The sequence below is a fragment of the Denticeps clupeoides genome, unplaced genomic scaffold (genome assembly GCF_900700375.1).
Source record: "Denticeps clupeoides unplaced genomic scaffold, fDenClu1.1, whole genome shotgun sequence".
Taxonomy (NCBI): Eukaryota; Metazoa; Chordata; class Actinopteri; order Clupeiformes; family Denticipitidae; genus Denticeps; species Denticeps clupeoides.
In genome coordinates this window covers 19,277-40,943 of record NW_021629846.1, presented here as the reverse complement: position 1 = coordinate 40,943, position 21,667 = coordinate 19,277, and the positions used below count along the sequence as shown (strand labels likewise).

General features: G+C 46.5%; 2 protein-coding genes across 2 annotated transcripts; one reads left to right on the top strand and one right to left on the bottom strand.

Annotated features, from left to right (window-relative positions):
- The first annotated feature begins 14,847 nt into the window (after positions 1-14,847).
- LOC114775933 (BTB/POZ domain-containing protein KCTD21-like) lies at positions 14,848-15,893 on the top strand. Its single transcript, XM_028966615.1, has one exon. The coding sequence runs from the start codon at positions 14,946-14,948 to the stop codon at positions 15,753-15,755; it is 810 nt and encodes a 269-aa protein (XP_028822448.1). The 5' UTR covers positions 14,848-14,945; the 3' UTR covers positions 15,756-15,893.
- Positions 15,894-17,529: 1,636 nt separating this feature from the next.
- On the bottom strand, positions 17,530-20,141 carry LOC114775928 (asialoglycoprotein receptor 1-like). The gene is made up of 7 exons (XM_028966610.1): positions 20,014-20,141; positions 19,822-19,926; positions 19,673-19,744; positions 19,438-19,530; positions 19,171-19,319; positions 17,985-18,094; positions 17,530-17,906 (listed from the first exon to the last, which is right to left on the bottom strand). The coding sequence occupies exons 3-7, from the start codon at positions 19,722-19,724 to the stop codon at positions 17,744-17,746; spliced, it is 567 nt and encodes a 188-aa protein (XP_028822443.1). The 5' UTR covers positions 19,725-19,744; positions 19,822-19,926; positions 20,014-20,141; the 3' UTR covers positions 17,530-17,743.
- Positions 20,142-21,667: the final 1,526 nt, after the last annotated feature.

The following is a 21,667-nucleotide window of genomic DNA, read 5'->3' as shown; positions in this document are numbered from 1 at the left end:
CAGGAGCGCTAGAGATGTCCAGCAGGTGGCGCTGCTCGGTCCTCTACAAGCACCACACCAGCCTCAGATTACTGACTGGGCACAGAAATATCTTGCATTTTATTTTAATGTTCAGAGTTAAAACGCAAAGACAAAAAAAGATCAAATTCAGTTGTGAGTCGTGCTGCTTTTGCTGAATTATTAATGTGAAGTGATGAGTGATAAAGTGACGTGATTGTCACTTGTGATACACAGCAGCACAGCACACAGTGACATTTGTCCTCTGCATTTAACCATCACCCTGAGTGAGCAGTGGGCACCATGACAGCAGTGTGTGGAGACGGGACCTTCTTCAAGGGGACCTCAGTGGCACCTTGGCCGATTACCGGGCCACTTCCTTAACCAGTAGGCCACCACTGACCCAGCAATAAAAATATCAATACACACGTTATCACAATAAATCGCCATATAATCGTGTCGGTGATACGTATCGTGAGATCGTTGCCAGTGGAAGACCTGCAGCCTCCTGACCAGCATCTTCCATCCAGAGCTTGTTGGTGGAAAAGAGACCAGAAGAAGCTCCTCACTGGTGTTCAAGTTGTGACGGGTTCACGTTGACGTCCACCAGCGTCTAGAAATTTGTGTACAGACCAGTTTAATTTATGGTTATAACTGTGTTCAAATCTACATGAACTAAGTCCTCCTTAACCTGTCAGCATTTACCAGACGTCCTTATCCAGAGCTACAGGGACAGTCCCCCCTGGAGACACCCAGGGTTAAGTGTCCTGCTCAGGGACACGATGGTAGGAAGTGGGGTTTGAACCTGGGTCTTTGTGCTCTTCTGGTTCAGAGACGAGTTAAAACCCACTAGGCCGCTACCAGCTAGTTTCTTGCTTCTCAGATCTTTTGGACTTTTTGGAAATTGGTTTGGTTGGTAAGACCTGACCGGACGTCTGTCCACCGTAATTCTTTTCATGGAAACGCTCTGCGGTGTAAATTTGACTCTGGACTTTTCCAGATGTTGAAACAGGGCGCGGCCGCGTTGTGGTGACTGAGCATGAAACAGTGACGGCGGAATCTTCACGACACGATCTTCAGCCCAGGCTGCGGTAACGGACACCTGCAAACAGTCCACACCGACAGTAGAGGTCACTTCCTGACCTGGCAAAGACCAGGAGCTGCTGACCATACCGAGTAGCTCCTGGAGAGCTGGTACCTACACAACATGGCTTTTATAGGTCAACAACGTTCTCAACACCTGAGGAAGGAGACGCCTGATCTCCAGTCATCATGTAGAAGAAAATCAATTTCTGTCCAGTCACCCAGATACAGACGACAATGGAGAAGCAGCTCAGAGTAGAAGTTTAATAAAACTGCAGGTTCTACACAAATTCTGGATCTGTACCATCAAACAGCAGCATGCCAGATAACAGAGAAATAATGTCCCTGTGAAGATCACTGGCTTCTACAAGGAGGGAGGAGATGTGGAGACCAGGTCATCATCTGGAGTGGATTCAGTAGTCTCCTCTTCAGAAGGAGTAAACGCCACCGACACAGTGGTGTTCTCCAGGGAAGAGGGGAAGTCCTCTTTGATGTCAGATGGAGCGATCCATGCTTCAGTGCTTTCTGAGGGAGTGGCGACCACAGAGTCAACTGGCACAGCAGTGAGGTTCTCCAGGGGAAACCCTAGGACGTCTGCTGGAGTAGCAAACAGATCACCTGTGGCTTCTGAGGGAGTAGATACCACCGGAACATCAGTGAGGTTCTCCAGGGGAAACCCTAGGAAGTCTGCTGGAGTAACAAACAGATCACCTGTGGTTTCTGAGGGAGTAGATACCACCGGCACAGCAGTGAAGTCTACAGAGGAGCCCACGTCAGAAACAGACTGTCCACTGGTCACTGGGGCAGGAGCACTGAGGACCTCTGAGGCAATGGTGGAGTCAGGAACAGCAAAGACAGTCTTCACGGCATCACCAGAGGACCTTTTAACGCTGCCCTTTAGCCCAGAGACTGGATGAAGATGCTTGTTCTCAACAGGTTCTAGATAAAGGAGAAAACTGGCTTTTTACTGACAAACATTCCTGAGTAAACCAGGGACACAAAATCCAAACTCACCAGCAGCTGCAAGCAGCACCAAGACCACAAAGACTAAAGCCACCATCTTGAGCAGGAAGCTGACAGTACCTTCTGTCCTCCATGAGTGTCTTTTAAAAGGCCAGTAATTAGCAGCAAATGGTCCTCACCTGGCGCCCCTCACCTGGCGCCCAGGGCTGCAGTCAGGTGTGCTGGATTAGAGGAGATACCTACGTACGTGCTCCTCGCTGCAGTAGGATCTGTACCCGCTGGCCCTCATTTATCAGTTCGAGCGAATATCTGGGTGTAAAAATCCTGGTTTTCCCGTACGGCACGTTTCAAACGTGACTTATGAACCAGGCGGACCTGAAATGTATATATATATATTTTTTATTTATTTTTTTATAGCCCAAAATCACATACAGTATGTCTCAATGGGCTTTGACAGGCCCTACAGTTGACACCCCCCACACTGTCCTTCATTTTGTCCTTCAGAACGGGGAACAGACACGGTCTCCATATTGACTTTATATTTTGTGGTTCTTTTATCAAACAGAGACAAATTTTATTAAATTCAGCGCCGCCTGCAGGCGACGTCTGGAAGCACGCGGCCCTACAGAGACAGGAAAATGGTCCACGTCCGTCTTCAGTCTCCCATGCGGGACAACCGTGGGTCCTGCAGAGACCGGTGGAGATGTTTGGTTTGTTAGCAGAAATAACAGAATTAAATGGCAGACATGAAACCATGAAAAGACGATCCTTCACATTTTGGAAGTGCTGAGTGATGTCCCGTCTTCGTCCATCGCAGCTCTCAGATCGTCCTCACGCTGCGGAGCTGAGTTCCTGCTGCCGTGGTCCATCATCCTCTCCGGTCCGATAACATGGCCAGAATCTGTACTTCTCTGGAGACTTTTTCACCAGGGATGAGCAGATCGATCTTAAATATCGATAATGTCCATACCAAGTTGGTACCAGTATTGGAGCGATATTTTTGCTGGGGTTCTACCACCGTACCCCTGTAAGTTGAATTACAGCGCGCTGTTATTGACCTGCTGTACTACTGGTTGCATGAACTTGCTTATACCGACAATTTGAGAGAGAGAAGATGCCATAACATCCATGGCTTTATTTGAGAGATGCTGCTGGACCTGGAAACATCCCTGGAAGATGCTCAGAGAACGTGCAGACCAGCATGCAAACATCTTCAACCTCTCTCTGAGCACCGCCGTTGTTCCAACATGTCTCAAGGCCACCACCACCACCATGTCCCTGCTGAAGAAGTCTTAATCACTACCGTCCCAGTGTTCTTCAACACACTCTACATTTACATGTACAGCATTTACCAGACATCCTTATCCAGAGCGACTTACAGTCAGTAGTTACTGGGACAGTCCCCCCCTGGAGACACTCAGGGTTAAGAGTCCTGCTCAGGCACACGATGGTAGGAAGTGGGATTGTAGTAGTAAGTGGCCTCGTAGCTTCAGAATTTATCTCGATTACCTTCCCATATCTGCACCTTCATGGATGGATCCACCACTTTTTAGCACCGTCTGGACTCGTATTTCATTCCTCTGGTGTGGACAGTGTCCCCGGTTTGTAACGTTATTTAAATGTTCCACGTAGCACTAGACTGTGTTGTGTTACTACCTACGATCTGACATATCTGAAACTTGGAAAAAGTCAAATTTTCGTGATTGGGAGCTTCAAGTTGGTTATTTCAAAATTTAAACTTTAATGTCACAATAATCTTCTTTGCCGCACAAGGTGTTTGTGAGTGAAATATGACAAAATTGTAGCAACAGGCATGTCTGTAATAACACAACTATGCAATAAAAATATATATATATAACCCATAAAACATGTGAAATTCTGGCTGCAGTGTTGGACGTACTGACATGATGCTCAGGAAGATGGTCAAGTTCAAGCCCTTACAGTTGCTCTTTATTTTAAGGTCAGTGGAAGTCATGTGGCTCTAAAGGGTACAAATTTAAATTTACCACATCTCAGAGTAGAACCATTTTATTAAACAACCAAATTCTGGTCCGTATATTTAAAACAGTTGAATTCTGATGAGAAGCAGTAAAATGCAAAATTTGGCAGTCACTGAAGATGACAGGCAAACCTGAACACCTTACAGCTACCACAAGGGAGGAGACTGAAGACCACAAGGCTAACTGTGGAAGTTAGTGGTACATCCAGGAGGTTCTCTACAACCTTCCCTTCCTTGAAGTCCTCTGATGCTACATAGGTCATACATGGACTGACCATGTTTAAGGAAAGGATGAAGAGTTGCCCACAAAGGTAAATTCAAGAGTCACTGCCATGTCACTGATGTTCTCCAGGGAAGGGGTGGTCACAGTGGTATTCTCAGAGGGAGAGGCACTCACGAAGTCGTCTTGCAGGTCATCATCTGGAGTGGATTCAGCAGTCTCCTCTTCAGAAGGAGTAAACGCCACAGGAACCACCAGCACGGTGATGTTCTCTGAAGGTGTGGGCATGAAGTCCTCCTGCATTTTGGCCGGAGTGATCCATGTTTCGGTCAAGTTTTCTGAGGGAGTCACCGCCACAGTGATGTTCTCCAGGGAAAAAACAGTCGTGAGAAGTTGTAGAACGTCTTCTGGGGCATTCCATGTATCATTTGTGCTTTCTGAGGAACTATATGGCACAGTGGTCTTCTCAGATGAAGGGGTGGTAACAAAGTCCTCTTGCAGGTCATCATCTGGAGTGGATTCAGCATTCTCCTCTTCAGAGGGAGTAAACGCCACAGGAGCCGCCGACACAGTGGTGTTCTCCAGGGAAGAGTCGAGGAGCGTCAAGACCTCATGCAAGGCAGTGGTGTTCTCCGAGGAAGAGGGGAAGTCCTCTTTGATTTCAGTGCTTTCTAAGGAAGTGGCGACCACAGAGTCAACTGGCACATCAGTGAGGTTCTCCAGGGGAAACCCTAGGACGTCTGCCGGAGTAGCAAACAGATCACCTGTGGTTTCTGAGGGAGTAGATACCACAGGGGCCACCGGCACAGCAGTGAAGTCTACAGAGGAGCCCACGTCAGAAACAGACTGTCCACTGGTCACTGGGGCAGGAGCACTGAGGACCTCTGAGGCAATGGTGGAGTCAGGAACAGCAAAGACAGTCTTCACATCATCATCACCAGAGGACCTTTTAACGCTGCCTTTTAGCCCAGAGCTTGGATGAAGATGCTTGTTCTCAACAAGTCCTAGATAAAGAAGGAGAAAACTGTCTTAGGAGGCAATTTTACTGACAAACATTCCTGAGTAAACCAGGGACACAAAATCCAAACTCACCAGCAGCTGCAAGCAGCACCAAGACCACAAAGACTAAAGCCACCATCTTGAGCAGGAAGCTGACGTACCTTCTGTCCTCCATGAGTGTCTTTTAAAAGGCCAGTAATTAGCAGCAAATGGTCCTCACCTGGCGCCCCTCACCTGGCGCCCAGGGCTGCAGTCAGGTGTGCTGGATTAGAGGAGATACCTACGTGCTCCTCACTGCAGTAGGATCTGTACCCGCTGGCCCTCATTTATCAGTTCGAGCGAATATCTGGGTGTAAAAATCCTGGTTTTCCCGTACAGCACGTTTCAAACGTGACTTATGAACCAGGCGGACCTGAAATGTATATTTTGTCCTTCAGAACGGGGAACAGACACGGTCTCCATACGGTGACTTTATATTTTGTGGTTCTTTTATAAAACAGAGACAAATTTTATTAAATTCAGCGCCGCCTGCAGGCGACGTCTGGAAGCACGCGGCCCTACAGAGACAGGAAAATGGTCCACGTCCATCTTCAGTCTCCCATGCGGGACAACCGTGGGTCCTGCAGAGACCGGTGGAGATGTTTGGTTTGTTAGCAGAAATAACAGAATTAAATGGCAGACATGAAACCATGAAAAGACGATCCTTCACATTTTGGAAGTGCTGAGTGATGTCCCGTCTTCGTCCATCGCAGCTCTCAGATCGTCCTCACTGCCGTGGTCCATCATCCTCTCCGGTCCGATAACATGGCCAGAATCTGTACTTCTCTGGAGACTTTTTCACCAGGGATGAGCAGATCGATCTTAAATATCGATAATGTCCATACCAAGTTGGTACCAGTATTGGAGCGATATTTTTGCTGGGGTTCTACCACCGTACCCCTGTAAGTTGAATTACAGCGCGCTGTTATTGACCTGCTGTACTACTGGTTGCATGAACTTGCTTATACCGACAATTTGAGAGAGAGAAGATGCCATAACATCCATGGCTTTATTTGAGAGATGCTGCTGGACCTGGAAACATCCCTGGAAGATGCTCAGAGAACGTGCAGACCAGCATGCAAACATCTTCAACCTCTCTCTGAGCACCGCCGTTGTTCCAACATGTCTCAAGGCCACCACCACCACCATGTCCCTGCTGAAGAAGTCTTAATCACTACCGTCCCAGTGTTCTTCAACACACTCTACATTTACATGTACAGCACTTACCAGACGCCCTTATCCAGAGCGACTTACAGTCAGTAGTTACAGGGACAGTCCACCCCTGGAGACACCCAGGGTTAAGTGTCCTGCTCAGGGACACGATGGTAGGAAGTGGGGTTTGAACCTGGGTCTTTGTGTTCTTCTGGTTCAGAGACGAGTTTAAACCCACTAGGCCGCTACACTCTAAAAACTGCTGGGTTAAAAACAACCCAGTTTGGGTTATTTTGGTAACCCAGCGCTGGGTCAAAAAGGGACCAACCCAACGCTGGGTTATTTTGACCCAACAAGTTGGGTTACACGGTTAACCCAGCATGCTGGGTTGTGATTTTTAACCCAACTATTAGTTAAAAATGACTACGCTGCTGGGTTGAATGGAACCCAAAATGGGTCGGAAATGTAATCTAGAAACTTACTAAAATAAAAACAATTATACAGCAATACATACTTCAATAATGGAATTTTATTCATGACAAAACATGTAAAAACCTCACTAAGGTGCAGGTGGGGAACATCTAAAGAACAGCTATAACCTTGTTATCAACTCAGCACACCAGGCAGGGAAAACAAGTGGCCTGTCACATTATCAGTGTCCCTTCCTTTTTTTTTTTCCCATCTCCACCTCAGCATTAAGACAATTTTTATGAAAATGTATCAAACTGTAGTCACAGTGTTTCTGGAATAAATTCAGTAACAATGAATCAGACTGAAGTCATTAACTTTAGAAAAATACATATTAACTTTGGAAAAACTCAATTTGACATGTAAATGTAATGAAAAAAAGTTCTTATCATGCATAAACTAAGATATAAGAGTCATATTTAAGAAACACACAACAAAGCAGGCATTAAGAACATCTATGCAGATTTGGTCAAAATAAACTTGCAACTTTCCTAAAATGTGCCCTCTGTAAAAAAAAAAAAAATACAATACTAGACACATCAAGCACAAGAAGAATCAGATACAAAATGAACAACTGCAAGCCTATTTGCTCTAATCACTGCAAAGTAATTTTACAACAACCAGGCATGAAAAGCCGTGCTATAAGCATAATTGTGTCTTACCCTGCTAGCTCATTCTTCAGCTTCTGAACTTCTACCTTAATTTCACATTGCCTGCTGAATGAAGGTAAACGTGTTTTCAAGCACTTTGGGTGCTGCAGGTGAAGTGCGTAGGTTAAGCCAAACAAGAGGCACATTGCTTGAGGTAGGTTGGTGAGTGCTTCCCTTGCCAGGTTGCCCTCTCAGATGATGCCCAGTCTTGAGGGGTTGAGTTATGGCAATGCTGGGCTTGCTGAACTGTTGTCCTCATAATAGAGGATTCCCACTGGGATGTCCATGGAGTCTCCATAGACTCTACATAGTGCAAGAAACAAGACAAAAAGAGAATATTTAGGTTAACAGCAATTTGTCTACAATCAACTGTACAGAATTATCTAATATTATAGATTTTGTAATTCAATGTGATTTTATTTTAGGCACTGTAAACAAGCTGTTTTGTGTGTTTATATATAGGCGTCTTTCATGTTGTGACAGTAGGTGGTATATTACACAATTTGATATTTGAATGGTACAAATGGAGAAAGGGTTTACTCACTGAACTGCTCTTGAAGAACATAGATGCATCATCTCCAAGAAGTCCTCTCAGGACAAGGCATCTAATGGCTGTTGGCTCTGTGCTCTGCAAAGTGGTATAAAACACACTTGAATGTAGAACAAAGGAAATAAATCTTATATCAGTTTATTTGTCCATATAGAGAAATACCACAAGAGAACAAGTTTATGTATTGAACTAACCATCAATACCATTATGAGAAGAAAAGAGAAATATCAACCCACCATTGTGTTGTAGCAGGTGAGCTAATTGCTTTCCTATCCGACCTGTCTTCCTCTTGAAATTTCCATCAAAATTGGACACAACCCATCAAGAACACCAAAGAACTCTTCTTTAAAATTTCTACCAACAATCCTGTTAAACTCCAGGTAAACCTGAAAAATATTAAATATGCTCAGTTTTGATATTCAGGCAGAGTTATTTATAACACAAATAAACCTCTCTGAACATCATGTATGTAAAACAAATAATTAAAAAAAAAACATTAAAGGACACATCCACAAACCTGGTTTTCAGTCAAAAAAGCACTGGCCAGCTTTGGATCATCTGGTTGATGTCAGGCTCATCCTTTACAACCTCCTCTCGTCTAAGAACAAACATGATTCCTGATGCAAGCAAGGAAAGGGCTTAGTTCCTTCTTGCATAAGTTCCATATTTTAGCCTGTAACGTTTAAAAAACTGTGCTCATCTCGCAGATAGTACTTGCATTTCCAAAGCATATTAAAGTGGCTTTAAACAAAACAAGTAGTGCAAAAAAAAAAAAAAAAAAAACTGGCATATGTTGAAAGTGGGTGTTTACTTTTTCAAACCTACATTGAAATAATTTGAATTCTACAAAACTGTATGTAGAGAAGTAGCGAGCTACTCTAAAAACACATTGCTGCAAGTATCAAATTCTCACTGTTCCCTTAAGATGACCTCATAATTAAATGCATGTTTCAAACTACAAATGTTCCAGCAGATTCTAATTTGAATAGAGAAAACAACTCACCTTGTTCATCCACAAAATGGTTCTCGTTGCAGCAAGCAAAACTCCTTCAAAAAAAGTCCAAACTTGAGAGAAACAGACAAATGTAGACAGAAAGGTATACTTCTAAAATACAACATTAAACCCCAAAACCCCCTTTCACGTTGTATATGCAAAATAAAGCTTACCGATCTCCGTGTGAGCGAGTATACACAAATTGCTGGCCCCAATGCAGTCGCAAGATATTAAGCATTGTTAGCATAGCAAGTGTTAGTTAGCAAGATATTAAGCATTGTTAGCATAGCAAGTGTTAGTTAGCAAGAGATTAAGCAGTGAAGCTTGCAGAAAATGTCTCCTCTGTCCTTCTACCCGCAGCTTTTGCCTCAGAATTCTTTCCCGCCCGTCTCCTAACCCCGCGGCTTTCTCTCAGAAAGTTATTTTTTCGCCCCTCAGAAACTAAAGACGGTGCAAAGACAATGGCGGCTCCTCTCGCTGATGTCCCAGGTAGTTGACGTGACGTGCGTGCTCTCTTTCAGGTCCACATTCCCAACCCAGATCGAGACCGATTTTCAACCCAAATTGGGTTAAATCAACCCAACAACAGACTCAACCCAGCGTTTTTCAGAGTGTACCAGCCAGTTTCTTGCTTGTCAGATCTTTTGGACTTTTTGGAAATTGGTTTGGTTGGTAAGACCTGACCGGACGTCTGTCCACCGTGATTCTTTTCATGGAAACGCTCTGCGGTGTAAATTTGACTCTGGACTTTTCCAGATGTTGAAACAGGGCGCGGCCGCGCTGTGGTGACGGAGCATGAAACAGTGACGGCGGAATCTTCACGACACGATCTTCAGCCCAGGCTGCGGTAACAGACACCTGCGAACCGTCCACACCGACAGTAGAGGTCACTTCCTGACCAGCTCACCACTTCTGACCTGCTGAAGTACCGAACCTGCAGCCATCGCAGGGGGCAAAAGGGGGAAGGAGACATTTTCAAGAAGCAGCGAGAGAGCAGATGAAGCAGCAAAGGCTGCGGCCACAAACTCGCCTTTTGGGACCATAATTACGGTGGAAACACCTTCTCTACTCCTCCTGAAGTACAGGCTAGTACAACCCCACAGGAGAAGAGCGTGGAGAGCGGCAGGGTGCTGATGCAGGACATGAACATCCCAGTGGAGACCAGAGGAGGATGGGTTTACCTTACTGAGCCTGGGTTCCTCTCAAGGATTCTTCCCAGGGAGCTTCTTCTCACCACATCACCTCTGGCTGCTCTTCTAACATCAGGAGCGTTGTGACTGTAAATTGGAACCCTGGATCTGTATTAAAACTGATGTTGCCTTTTTTGCTAAATGTGACACATGGGAAAGACTAGGAGCTGCTGACCATACCGAGTAGCTCCTGGAGAGCCGGTACCTACACAACATGGCTTTTGTAGGTCAACAACATTCTCAACACCTGAGGAAGGAGACGCCTGATCTCCAGTCATCATGTAGAAGAAAATCAATTTCTGTCCAGTCACCCAGATACAGACGACAATGGAGAAGCAGCTCAGAGTAGAAGTTTAATAAAACTGCAGGTTCTACACAAATTCTGGATCTGTACCATCAAACAGCAGCATGCCAGATAACAGAGAAATAATGTCCCTGTGAAGATCACTGGCTTCTACAAGGAGGGAGGAGATGTGGAGACCAGGTCATCATCTGGAGTGGATTCAGTAGTCTCCTCTTCAGAAGGAGTAAACGCCACCGACACAGTGGTGTTCTCCAGGGAAGAGGGGAAGTCCTCTTTGATGTCAGATGGAGCGATCCATGCTTCAGTGCTTTCTGAGGGAGTGGCGACCACAGAGTCAACTGGCACAGCAGTGAGGTTCTCCAGGGGAAACCCTAGGACGTCTGCTGGAGTAGCAAACAGATCACCTGTGGCTTCTGAGGGAGTAGATACCACAGGGGCCACCGGCACAGCAGTGAAGTCTACAGAGGAGCCCACGTCAGAAACAGACTGTCCACTGGTCACTGGGGCAGGAGCACTGAGGACCTCTGAGGCAATGGTGGAGTCAGGAACAGCAAAGACAGTCTTCACGGCATCACCAGAGGACCTTTTAACGCTGCCTTTTAGCCCAGAGCTTGGATGAAGATGCTTGTTCTCAACAGGTTCTAGATAAAGAAGGAGAAAACTGTCTTAGGAGGCCATTTTACTGACAAACATTCCTGAGTAAACCAGGGACACAAAATCCAAACTCACCAGCAGCTGCAAGCAGCACCAAGACCACAAAGACTAAAGCCACCATCTTGAGCAGGAAGCTGACGTACCTTCTGTCCTCCATGAGTGTCTTTTAAAAGGCCAGTAATTAGCAGCAAATGGTCCTCACCTGGCGCCCCTCACCTGGCGCCCAGGGCTGCAGTCAGGTGTGCTGGATTAGAGGAGATACCTACTGATCAGCGTTTCTCCATCCACCTCCTGGAGGACCTGCTGCTGCATTATGAAGCTCAGGCTGGAGATAAAACCAGGAGCAGGAAGGAGAATCCAGGCCAGGAGACGCTAATGCGTGTAAAATGGTGGATTTTTATTTATTTCTCTTAAAACCAGGAATACAAGGCACTGTGTTTTTCCTCATTTCTAAATTCCCTTTTGTCTAGTTCTAGTGGACATGTCATGTGTGGTCAAAAAACATCTGATTCTTCTGTATCCATCTACATTCACGGTATTTGTCAGTCGCTCTTGTCCACTTTATTCACTCTTGTTAGATTTTATCACAAGAAAGAGTTACAAGTTAGACGCTCATCTTGTAAATTCCCATCTAACAATCCTATAAGAGTACCATTGTATCACAGATGTTCCCCCAAATTCCCCTTCTGCTCCACTTGTTGTGCAACAGGAGAAATTCCTGGTTGTGTTGTATTTGTCTTCGTCTTCTATGTGAATGCAGGTCATTAGTGTTAAACACAGCAGGTGGAAGGTCTGAAGGTCTACAGAAGATGAATCAAAACCTCGACTTTGTTGTTAGGATCATCAGAGGCAGCAGTTTAAGGATGATCATTAATGACAGCTTCAACTTCACACAGCGGAGTGTGAAGGCCATCATCATCACGTCCCCAACTTGTTCAAAAAGTCTGCAGGGGACATTTCAGTGACCTCCTGCCTGGAGGTCCGTCCACTTGTTCTTCACGATACTGGTTTTGTGGTTGCCTGTCTTAGTTTTAGTTTTAGTCGAGTCCAGCTTTGAGGCATTGAATCCCAATCCGCCAAGATGCTACCGAGGTCCCCTTGATGAAGGTCCCGTCCCCACACGCCTGTCCTGTGCCCACTGCTCACCAAGGGTGATGGTACCAGCAGATTTTGCACCGTAACATTGTGTATCTGGGAACCATAGCAGACGTGACCCCTGACCTCCCACCGAACCTGTAGAAATGAGAAGCCAAACTGGATGAGGAACCCTGACCACACTTTATTTGGGGACATCTGCTTCATCTGTACATATTAGTGTGCTAATTGCTGTTCTTACTTTTTACATTTACATGTTACACCTCTTCTTACCTCCCTCCACTGGCTCCCGGTAGCTGCTCGCATTGAGTTCAAATCCTTGATGCTGCCTACAGGGCTGTAAATGGAACTGCGCCCTCCTACATCAACACACTACTACCTAGCTACACTCCTGCACAGAAGCTACAATACTACCTCCTACATCAACCACACTACTACCTAGCTACACTCCCTGCACAGAAGCTACAATACTACCCTCCTACATCAACACAATACTACCTAGCTACACTCCTGCACAGAAGCTACAATACTACCTCCTACATCAACACACTACTACCTAGCTACACTCCTGCACAGAAGCTACAATACTACCTCCTACATCAACACAATACTACCTAGCTACACTCCTGCACAGAAGCTACAATACTACCTCCTACATCAACACACTACTACCTAGCTACACTCCTGCACAGAAGCTACAATACTACCTCCTACATCAACACAATACTACCTAGCTACACTCCTGCACAGAAGCTACAATACTACCTCCCTACATCAACACAATACTACCTAGCTACACTCCTGCACAGAAGCTACATACTACCTCCTACATCAACACACTACTACCTAGCTACACTCCTGCACAGAAGCTACAATACTACCTCCTACATCAACACACTACTACCTAGCTACACTCCTGCACAGAAGCTACAATACTACCTCCTACATCAACACACTACGACCTAGCTACACTCCTGCACAGAAGCTACAATACTACCTCCTACATCAACACACTACGACCTAGCTACACTCCTGCACAGAAGCTACAATACTACCTCCTACATCAACACACTACTACCTAGCTACACTCCTGCACGCTCTCTCAGATCGGCAAACGAAAGGAGACTAAAAATTCCTTGTTCACGGGGTCTCCGATTCCAATCATGTGTGTTCTCCGTTGTTGTCCCTGGCTGGTGGAACAACCTGCCCTCCTCCACACGACTAGCCGACACTATCACCACTTTTAAGAAGCAGGTGAAAACCCTCTTGTTCAAAAAATATTACAGACAAATCTAACACTTACACACGCACATGCGTACACATTGCACAAACAATACAAAAATGTATAAATACATTATAATTTTTCTTAGTCTAGCACCCATCAATCTCGGAGCATGCTTTTCAATGACAAGTCTAAGCCTTATCAGGGCTCTTATATTCTATAGAAATCGAACGAGAATTGCTCGTGTCTTCCTATTGTATGTCGCTTTGGATAAAAGCGTCTGCTAAATAAAGTAAAGTACATTTGTTGTGAGAAATTCATGTAGGCTTACAGCCTCAAATAAAATCTGTCAGCAGTGTGAGCATGAAAGAATTATTTTAAATCTGTGTATTAAAATGATGTTTGAAAGGGATGGTAGTAGCCTAGTGGGTAACACACTTGCCTATGAACCAGAAGACTACAGAGTCACAGGTTCAAATCCCACTTAATACTATTGTGTCCCTGAGCAAGACACTTAACCCTAAGTTGCTCCAGGGGGACTGTCCCTGTAACTACTGATTGTAAGTCGCTCTGGATAAGAGCGTCTGATAAATGCCATAAATGTAAATGTAAAATGTAAATGAATTGTAATAAATAAATAAATATATATAGGGTGGTAGTAGCCTAGTGGGAAACACAGTTGCCTATGAACCAGAAGACCCAGGTTCAAAACCCCACTTACTACCATCGTGTCCCTGAGCAGGACACTTAACCCTGAGTGTCTCCAGGGGGGGACTATCCCTGTAACTCTGGATAAGGGCGTCTGGTAAATGCTGTAAATGTGAATGATGGTTAAATACAGAGGACACGTTTCACCGTGTCATCAGTTGCTGTGCTGCAGTGTTTTACAATGACGATCAATTCCCTTTCACTTTAAAATACAGGTTGAGTAAAGAGAAGAACTGATTTTGGATTGAAAGGTGAATCAGGAAGTTGAAATTTAGTTGCACGATGCCAACTGCAAGGTATGCAGAGGATGGATGTTTCGGCTGATCAGTGCATGCATATTAAAGGCATTTCCACAAAATAAGCAGGTTAAACTGTGCGAAGATAGCGATGGGTGAGTGACACACCCAGCCACTCTCAGCTCTGGCCCGATCACAAAGCCACCATTGTGTCTCCTCTCCCAGCTCTGCAGGACAGTATAAGGCATAGACGATTAGTATGCAGCACTGCAGTCGGGGCTCTAAGCAGAGTTTGAGTGTGTGTGTGTGTGTGTGTGTGAAGACTCTTCCATTAGGCATGTGTGAGTGACTGGTCTGTGGAGGAGAAGAAACCAAGGAGAGTTCAGATTTAAGATTGTTGTTGCAGCAGCGTGATCAGCAGGATGCTAAGTGTGAGCACGGCAGGCCCTCAGTCCCTGCAGGACCCGGTGTCGGTGAACGTGGGGGGCGAGGTGTACGTGACCACGCTGGACACGCTCACGCGGTGCCGCGACTCCATGCTCGGCGCCATGTTCACCGGCCAGATGAAGGACCGGCACGGGAACTTCTTCATCGACCGCGACGGGAGGGTGTTCCGCTACGTCCTCAACTACCTCCGCTCCAACAGCCTGGACCTGCCCGAGGGCTTCGCCGAGCTGCCCCTGCTCAAGCGCGAGGCCGACTTCTTCCAGATCCGTCCCCTGCTGGAGGAGATCCAGCGGCGCGAGAGCGGCCTGGCGCCGGGGGGCCCGAGCGGGCGCGGCGCCATGCTGAACGTCGACACCGAGAGCCACGTGCGCACGCTGCACTTCAACCTGAAACGCGGCCCCGACAACTACGAGCTCTGCTCCTGCTCGGTCCACGTCCACACCGCCACCGTCTTCTGCACGGCGCGCGTCTTCGTCGACCTGCTCTGCTCCCGCTTCGCCTACCGTGGCCAGGAAGGCACCGCTGCGCCGCGGCCCCGGGACGGCAGTCGGAACTACCTGCACCTGGAATGGGCGCCGTGCCCCCAGGAGCTGCCGCGGGACCAGCACCAGAAGCACGGCTTCCGCGAGCTCCACGGCGAGGCCGGGACGGAGCTGAGCGACCTGCGGGCGTTCGTGGAGGAGCTGCTGAGGGTGGCGCTAGCTGAAGGGTTCCGGGTGGATTCGGTGTTCCCCGACTCCAGCGACATCCTGAACTGCCGCTCGCTGCGATTTGTCCGCTACTGAGCGGAACGCTCCTCGTAATGGACTCATTCTGCAGAACTACAAGCCATTCGACCTGTTCATCATGGGAATGTGTCTGTGTTGGGTTGTTTTGGGTAGAGATGGGTAGTGTTGGGTGATGTTGAGTTTGTGATGGGTTGTTTTGGGTAGATATGGGTAGTGTTGGGTGGAGATGGGTGGTGTTGGGTGATGTTGAGTTTGTGTTGGGTTGTTTTGGGTAGAGATGGGTAGTGTTGGGTGGAGATGGGTGGTGTTGGGTGATGAGTTTGTGTTGGGTTGTTTTGGGTAGAGATGGGTAGTGTTGGGTGGAGATGGGTGGTGTTGGGTGATGTTGAGTTTGTGTTGGGTAGCATTCTGTAGCTTTAACATCATGCAGAACTACAAGCCATTCAACCTGTTCATCATGGGAATGTGTCTGTGTTGGGTTGTTTTGGGTAGAGATGGGTAGTGTTGGGTGATGTTGAGTTTGTGTTTGGTTGTTTTGGGTAGAGATGGGTAGTGTTGGTGGAGATGGGTGGTGTTGGGTGATGTTGAGTTTGTGTTGGGTTGTTTTGGGTAGAGATGGGTAGTGTTGGGTGGAGATGGGTGGTGTTGGGTGATGTTGAGTTTGTGTTGGGTTGTTTTGGGTAGAGATGGGTAGTGTTGGGTGGAGATGGGTGGTGTTGGGTGATGTTGAGTTTGTGTTGGGTTGTTTTGGGTAGAGATGGGTAGTGTTGGGTGGAGATGGGTGGTGTTGGGTGATGTTGAGTTTGTGTTGGGTTGTGTTGGGTGGAGATGGGCGGTGGTGGGTGATGTTGAGTTTGTGTTGGGTTGTTTTGGGTAGAGATGGGTAGTGTTGGGTGGAGATGGGTGGTGGTGGGTGATGTTGAGTTTGTGTTGGGTTGTTTTGGGTAGAGATGGGTAGTGTTGGGTGATGTTGAGTTTGTGTTGGGTTGTTTTGGGTAGAGATGGGTAGTGTTGGGTGATGTTGAGTTTGTGTTGGGTAGCATTCTGTAGCTTTAACAACATGCAGAACTACAAGCCATTCGACCTGTTCATCATGGGAATCTGTCTGTTGCAACACTCGCTGCAAACATCTCTCATACTGCTGTTGAAAATAATTAAGCGAGAACCGCTTACAAATCAGTCAAACATTTCTTTCAGTTTAATAGTGACTCCGCCCCTTCCCAGGTAACACGCTCATATGGGTGGTACACAGGTACCAGACACGTGGTCCATATCAGCCCCATCTTAATATGAACCCCAGAACCCAGATCAAGAGTCACCCCTGATTTACCTGCCGTCATGAAGAAGACTCAGACCAACATGGACCTCGCTGGAATTGACAGGAGTTACAGCAACGTAGTTAATGTTAACAGTTAATGTTCAAGTCAATAACTAATACAAGTTTTACTTACTTCCCATGGCCACTAGGGGCCTCCAGCAACGCGTGATGTCTGTGTTAATCTGTGTTGCTCCTCACAGTCCTGGTTGACCTGTTTTTGTGCAAGACCTGTACTGAATAAATACAACTGACTACGATCTGAGCCCCATGTTCATTCCAACTCACTATGGCTGTATCTCACAGGCAGGTAACACGGTTTTAACAAATACTTACCTGCTTTTATAATCAATTATTTCAACCCCTGCAGATTCTGTACGTTTGAAATAATCAGACTTTTATTTCAAGTGTAGTTTTATTTGAACAGTGACAGACAAGAATAATTACAAAATAATGCATTTGAAAATACTTATACATTAATTTGTATTTTCATTAATTAAATGAGTATTTGGTGCCTTTTGCACAACATACTTGGTGGCAAACCTTTGTGGCAAACGTTCCTTGTAGTTGTCCACAAGGTTTGCGCACATCTCAAGGGGGATTTTGTCCTTATCAACGCTATTTTCCAGTTTCTATTTATAAAAAAATATTTGACTTAATGAGGAGAACTGCGTCGCAGTTGAGAAGCAGAGGTGAGGTATTGTGCATGTCCTCAGTATAAAAAACGTTGTTAAGGTGTGATGTTGGCGGTGACTGGAGCCTTGCAGATGTAACGATAGTGGCGAGAACAGTGGTCATCATTGTAACGACCGTCAGAATGGAAATGGGCACAATCCTCACCGCCTTCCAACCCGTGGAGTCGCCAGTCATCAGGCTGACCTGGCATCCACTCTCTGTTAACACACACACACACACGTACTTACAACAAGTGCAATCTACCACAATTTCAATGTAGACACACAGGAACACACCTCCTGTCGATTTTGTAGGGGGTCCTGTCCACCCACTCCCAGCTTCCAGTGCGTTCGTCACTCAGACCAAGCCAGAAAAAGAGCGGTGCTGTCCGGCTGACTACAAAACGCTGTCAGGCCAACAAGAATCAGTCCCATCGGTAGAGATGGGTAGTGTTGGGTTCTGTTGTGTTTTTTGGGGGGTAGTGTTAGGTGGACATGGGTAGTGTTGGATAGTGTTGAGTTTGTGTTGTTTTGTGTGATGTTGAGATTGTGTTGGGTTGTTTTGGGTAGTGTTGTGTGATTTTGAGATTGTGTTGGGTGGTGTTGGGTTGTTTTTATGTGATGTTGAGATTGTGTTGGGTAGTGTTGGGTGGAGATATGAGGTGTCGGGTGGAGATGTGAGGTGTTGAATTGCTTTGGGTAGAGATGGGTAGTGTTGGGTTCTGTTGTGCTTTTTTGGAAGTGTTGGGTGCAGATGGGTAGTGTTGAGTAGTGTTGGGTGATGTTGAGATTGTGTTGGGTTGTTTTGGGTGGTGTTGAGGCTGTGTTGGGTAGTGTTGAGTAGTGTTGGGAAGAATTGGGAAGTGTTGGGAAGTGTTGGGAGGTGTTGGTTTGTTTTGGGGTGTGTTGAGACTGTGTTGGGTAGTGTTGAGTAGTGTTGGGAAGAATTGGGAAGTGTTGGGTGATGTTGGGTTGTTTTGGGTGGTGTTGAGACTGTGTTGGGTAGTGTTGAGTAGTGTTGGGAAGAATTGGGAAGTGTTGGGTGATGTTGGGTTGTTTTGGGTGGTGTTGAGACTGTGTTGGGTAGTGTTGAGTAGTGTTGGGAAGTGTTGGGAAGTGTTGGGTGATGTTGGGTTGTTTTGGGTGGTGTTGAGACTGTGTTGGGTTGTTTTGGGTGGTGTTGAGGCTGTGTTGAGTAGTGTTGGGAAGAATTGGGAAGTGTTGGGAAGTGTTGGGTGATGTTGGGTTGTTTTGGGTGGTGTTGAGACTGTGTTGGGTAGTGTTGAGTAGTGTTGGGAAGTGTTGGGAGGTGTTGGTTTGTTTTGGGTGGTGTTGAGACTGTGTTGGGTAGTGTTGAGTAGTGTTGGGAAGAATTGGGAAGTGTTGGGTTGTTTTGGGTGGTGTTGAGACTGTGTTGGGTAGTGTTGAGTAGTGTTGGGAAGAATTGGGAAGTGTTGGGAGGTGTTGGGTGGTGTTGGGTTACCCTCTCGTCTGCGCTCTGAAGCACCAGCAGCGACGCCCCGCGGCTGGTGCAGTGGTCTCTGGCTCGGTGCCACGACATGCCGTTGGTTGAGAAGTAATAACAGTTTCTGGAGTACAGATCCCAGCCCAGTGGACAACAAGCCTCCGTATCTCCAAACACACACACACACACACACACACACACACACACACAGAAATCATTTATCTTTTAATTATGATTTTAATACATTTTCTACTGGTTCCCAGGACACCCAGATCCACAACTCACTGTTCCTGATGAATCTGTTGAAACTGCACTGGAGCTCTGACAGGGTTTTCTTTATCGACGTCAAGTCATCCAACGCTGTCAGGGAATCAGACACTGAACACACACACACACACACACACACTCAGGAACACACGCGCGGAGGATTTACACGCGCGGAGGATTTACACGCGCGGTGGATTTACACGCGCGGTGGATTTACACGCGCGGTGAATTTACACGCGCGGCCGACTCGTACCCTGCGCCAGGTCCTCTTTTGCTGACTGCAGGGAGCTGCTGAGCCTTTCCATCTCGGAATCGGTTTCTCCCTCTGGAACAGGGAGGCTGGTGTTGACGTCTGCATGTGTGTATTCATGGCGCGTGTGCACGCGTGTGTAAATTACTCACGCTTCACTTTTCCAGCCTTTATCTGTGACAGGACATCCTGCAGACTGTGACTGAGATTCGCCACCTTCTTCTCTGCTGAACCAAAACCACCGACAACCTTCCTATCTACACAGAGAGCGAGAGAGAGAGCAGTACACCGGTCAGCAAGTGCGTGTGTGTGTGTGTGTGTGTGTGTGTGTGTGTGCTTCTTACTGTTCACTGCCACAGTGATGATGAGGGCGATCAGCACAACAGCAGTGAGAGAGAAGAACACGGCCTGTCTCAGCTGAGGCCTACTGATGATGGGTGGAGCAGGAAACTGTGACACAGGCTCTACACACACACACACACACACACACCTACAACACTTAATCTCAACACAATATATTAAAAAAAAAAACGATTAATCATTTAATCAAGACAGAAAGGTCACATTCTGGCAAGAAAAACGTTTTGTCGCCTATAAAGAAATTGAACAAATTTACTGCAAATACAAAAATATGTCAGCAAATTAAGTCGTGAGGCTGTGAGATCCAAATGTAATATCTTGTATGACTTCCATGAGCTTGAAGGACCGCATCCATGTGGTTTGGCAAGGATTCAAACTATTTATTGCTGAAGTCATCAGGAACAGCAAATAAATCAGTCTTGCAGGCCTCCCAGAGTTCCTCAGTATTATTTGGTTTCATCTTCCATGCTTCCTCTTTCATCCTACTCCACACATGCTCAATGATGTTCATGTCTGGTGACTGGGCTGGCCAATCCTGGAGCATCTTGATCATCTTCGCCTTGAGGAACTTTGATGTGGAGATGGAAGTATGTGATGGAGCACCATCCTGCTGCAGAATTTGGCCACTTTTATGGTTCGGAATATAAAAAGGTAGCTAAGATTTCTTGGCATGTTGCCTTCCACCCTGCAGATCTCTCACACACCCCCATACCGGATGGAACCCCAGACCATGATTTTTCCACCACCAACCTTCACTGTTTTCTGGGGGAATCTCGGACCCATGTGGGCTCCAGTAGGTCTCCTGCAATATTTGAAGATTCATCTGAAAAATCCTCCTTCTGCCACGTTTCCAGCGTTCATCCTTTTAGCAGGCTGTGGGCCCTGGCAAATGCCACACGGTTTTTCAATTGTCTTTTGTGTAGTGCTGGTTTCTGGGCACTGATTCCACCATGGAGGACATTTCGAGACAAATTGTTCTGGTTGACACAGGGACTTCAGGTGACCAGGTCTCGTGGAGCTCTGCTGCAGTGGGAAATGGGCCTTGGATTTTCGAGCCAACAAACAGTCCTCTCGAGCGGGGTCTGCCTGACCAGGGCTTGTCCTCTGTACTAGACGCTGAGACACATTGAAGGTGTCTGCCACATCAGCAGTGGATCTGGTCTTCAGCTTCTTGATAATCAACACTTTAGTCTCAGGGTGAATGTGAGGCATGTTTGCAGAGGTCTAGTTGCAGTTGATGTGAAGGTCTAGTGTACTGATGTTCTTTTTATACACACCTGAGACATAATTGATCCATTATTAGTCACAGGTGACGGTCATATGACAAGGACACAACACTTATGTCCTTGCAAAAATTGACCAAGCTTTGAATATTGGAATACTTTTTGACAGTTTCCTTTTGCACTGAAACATTATTACAAAAGCTGTTGGGAATAAAATGCGCCGTTTCATGTATCTTGATTAGAAATATATTTCAGCCGCACTTGAGCTCAACTTGTACACAAGTGACAAGACGTTTCGCCCCATAGGGACTGTGCGTCTACCTGTCTTCCAGAACGACTGCTCCTCGCTGCTCTCTGTGGGCTGGAGGTCGTCGTGATAATCATTGCTCACGTTGGTCAGTCTGTTCGTATCGTC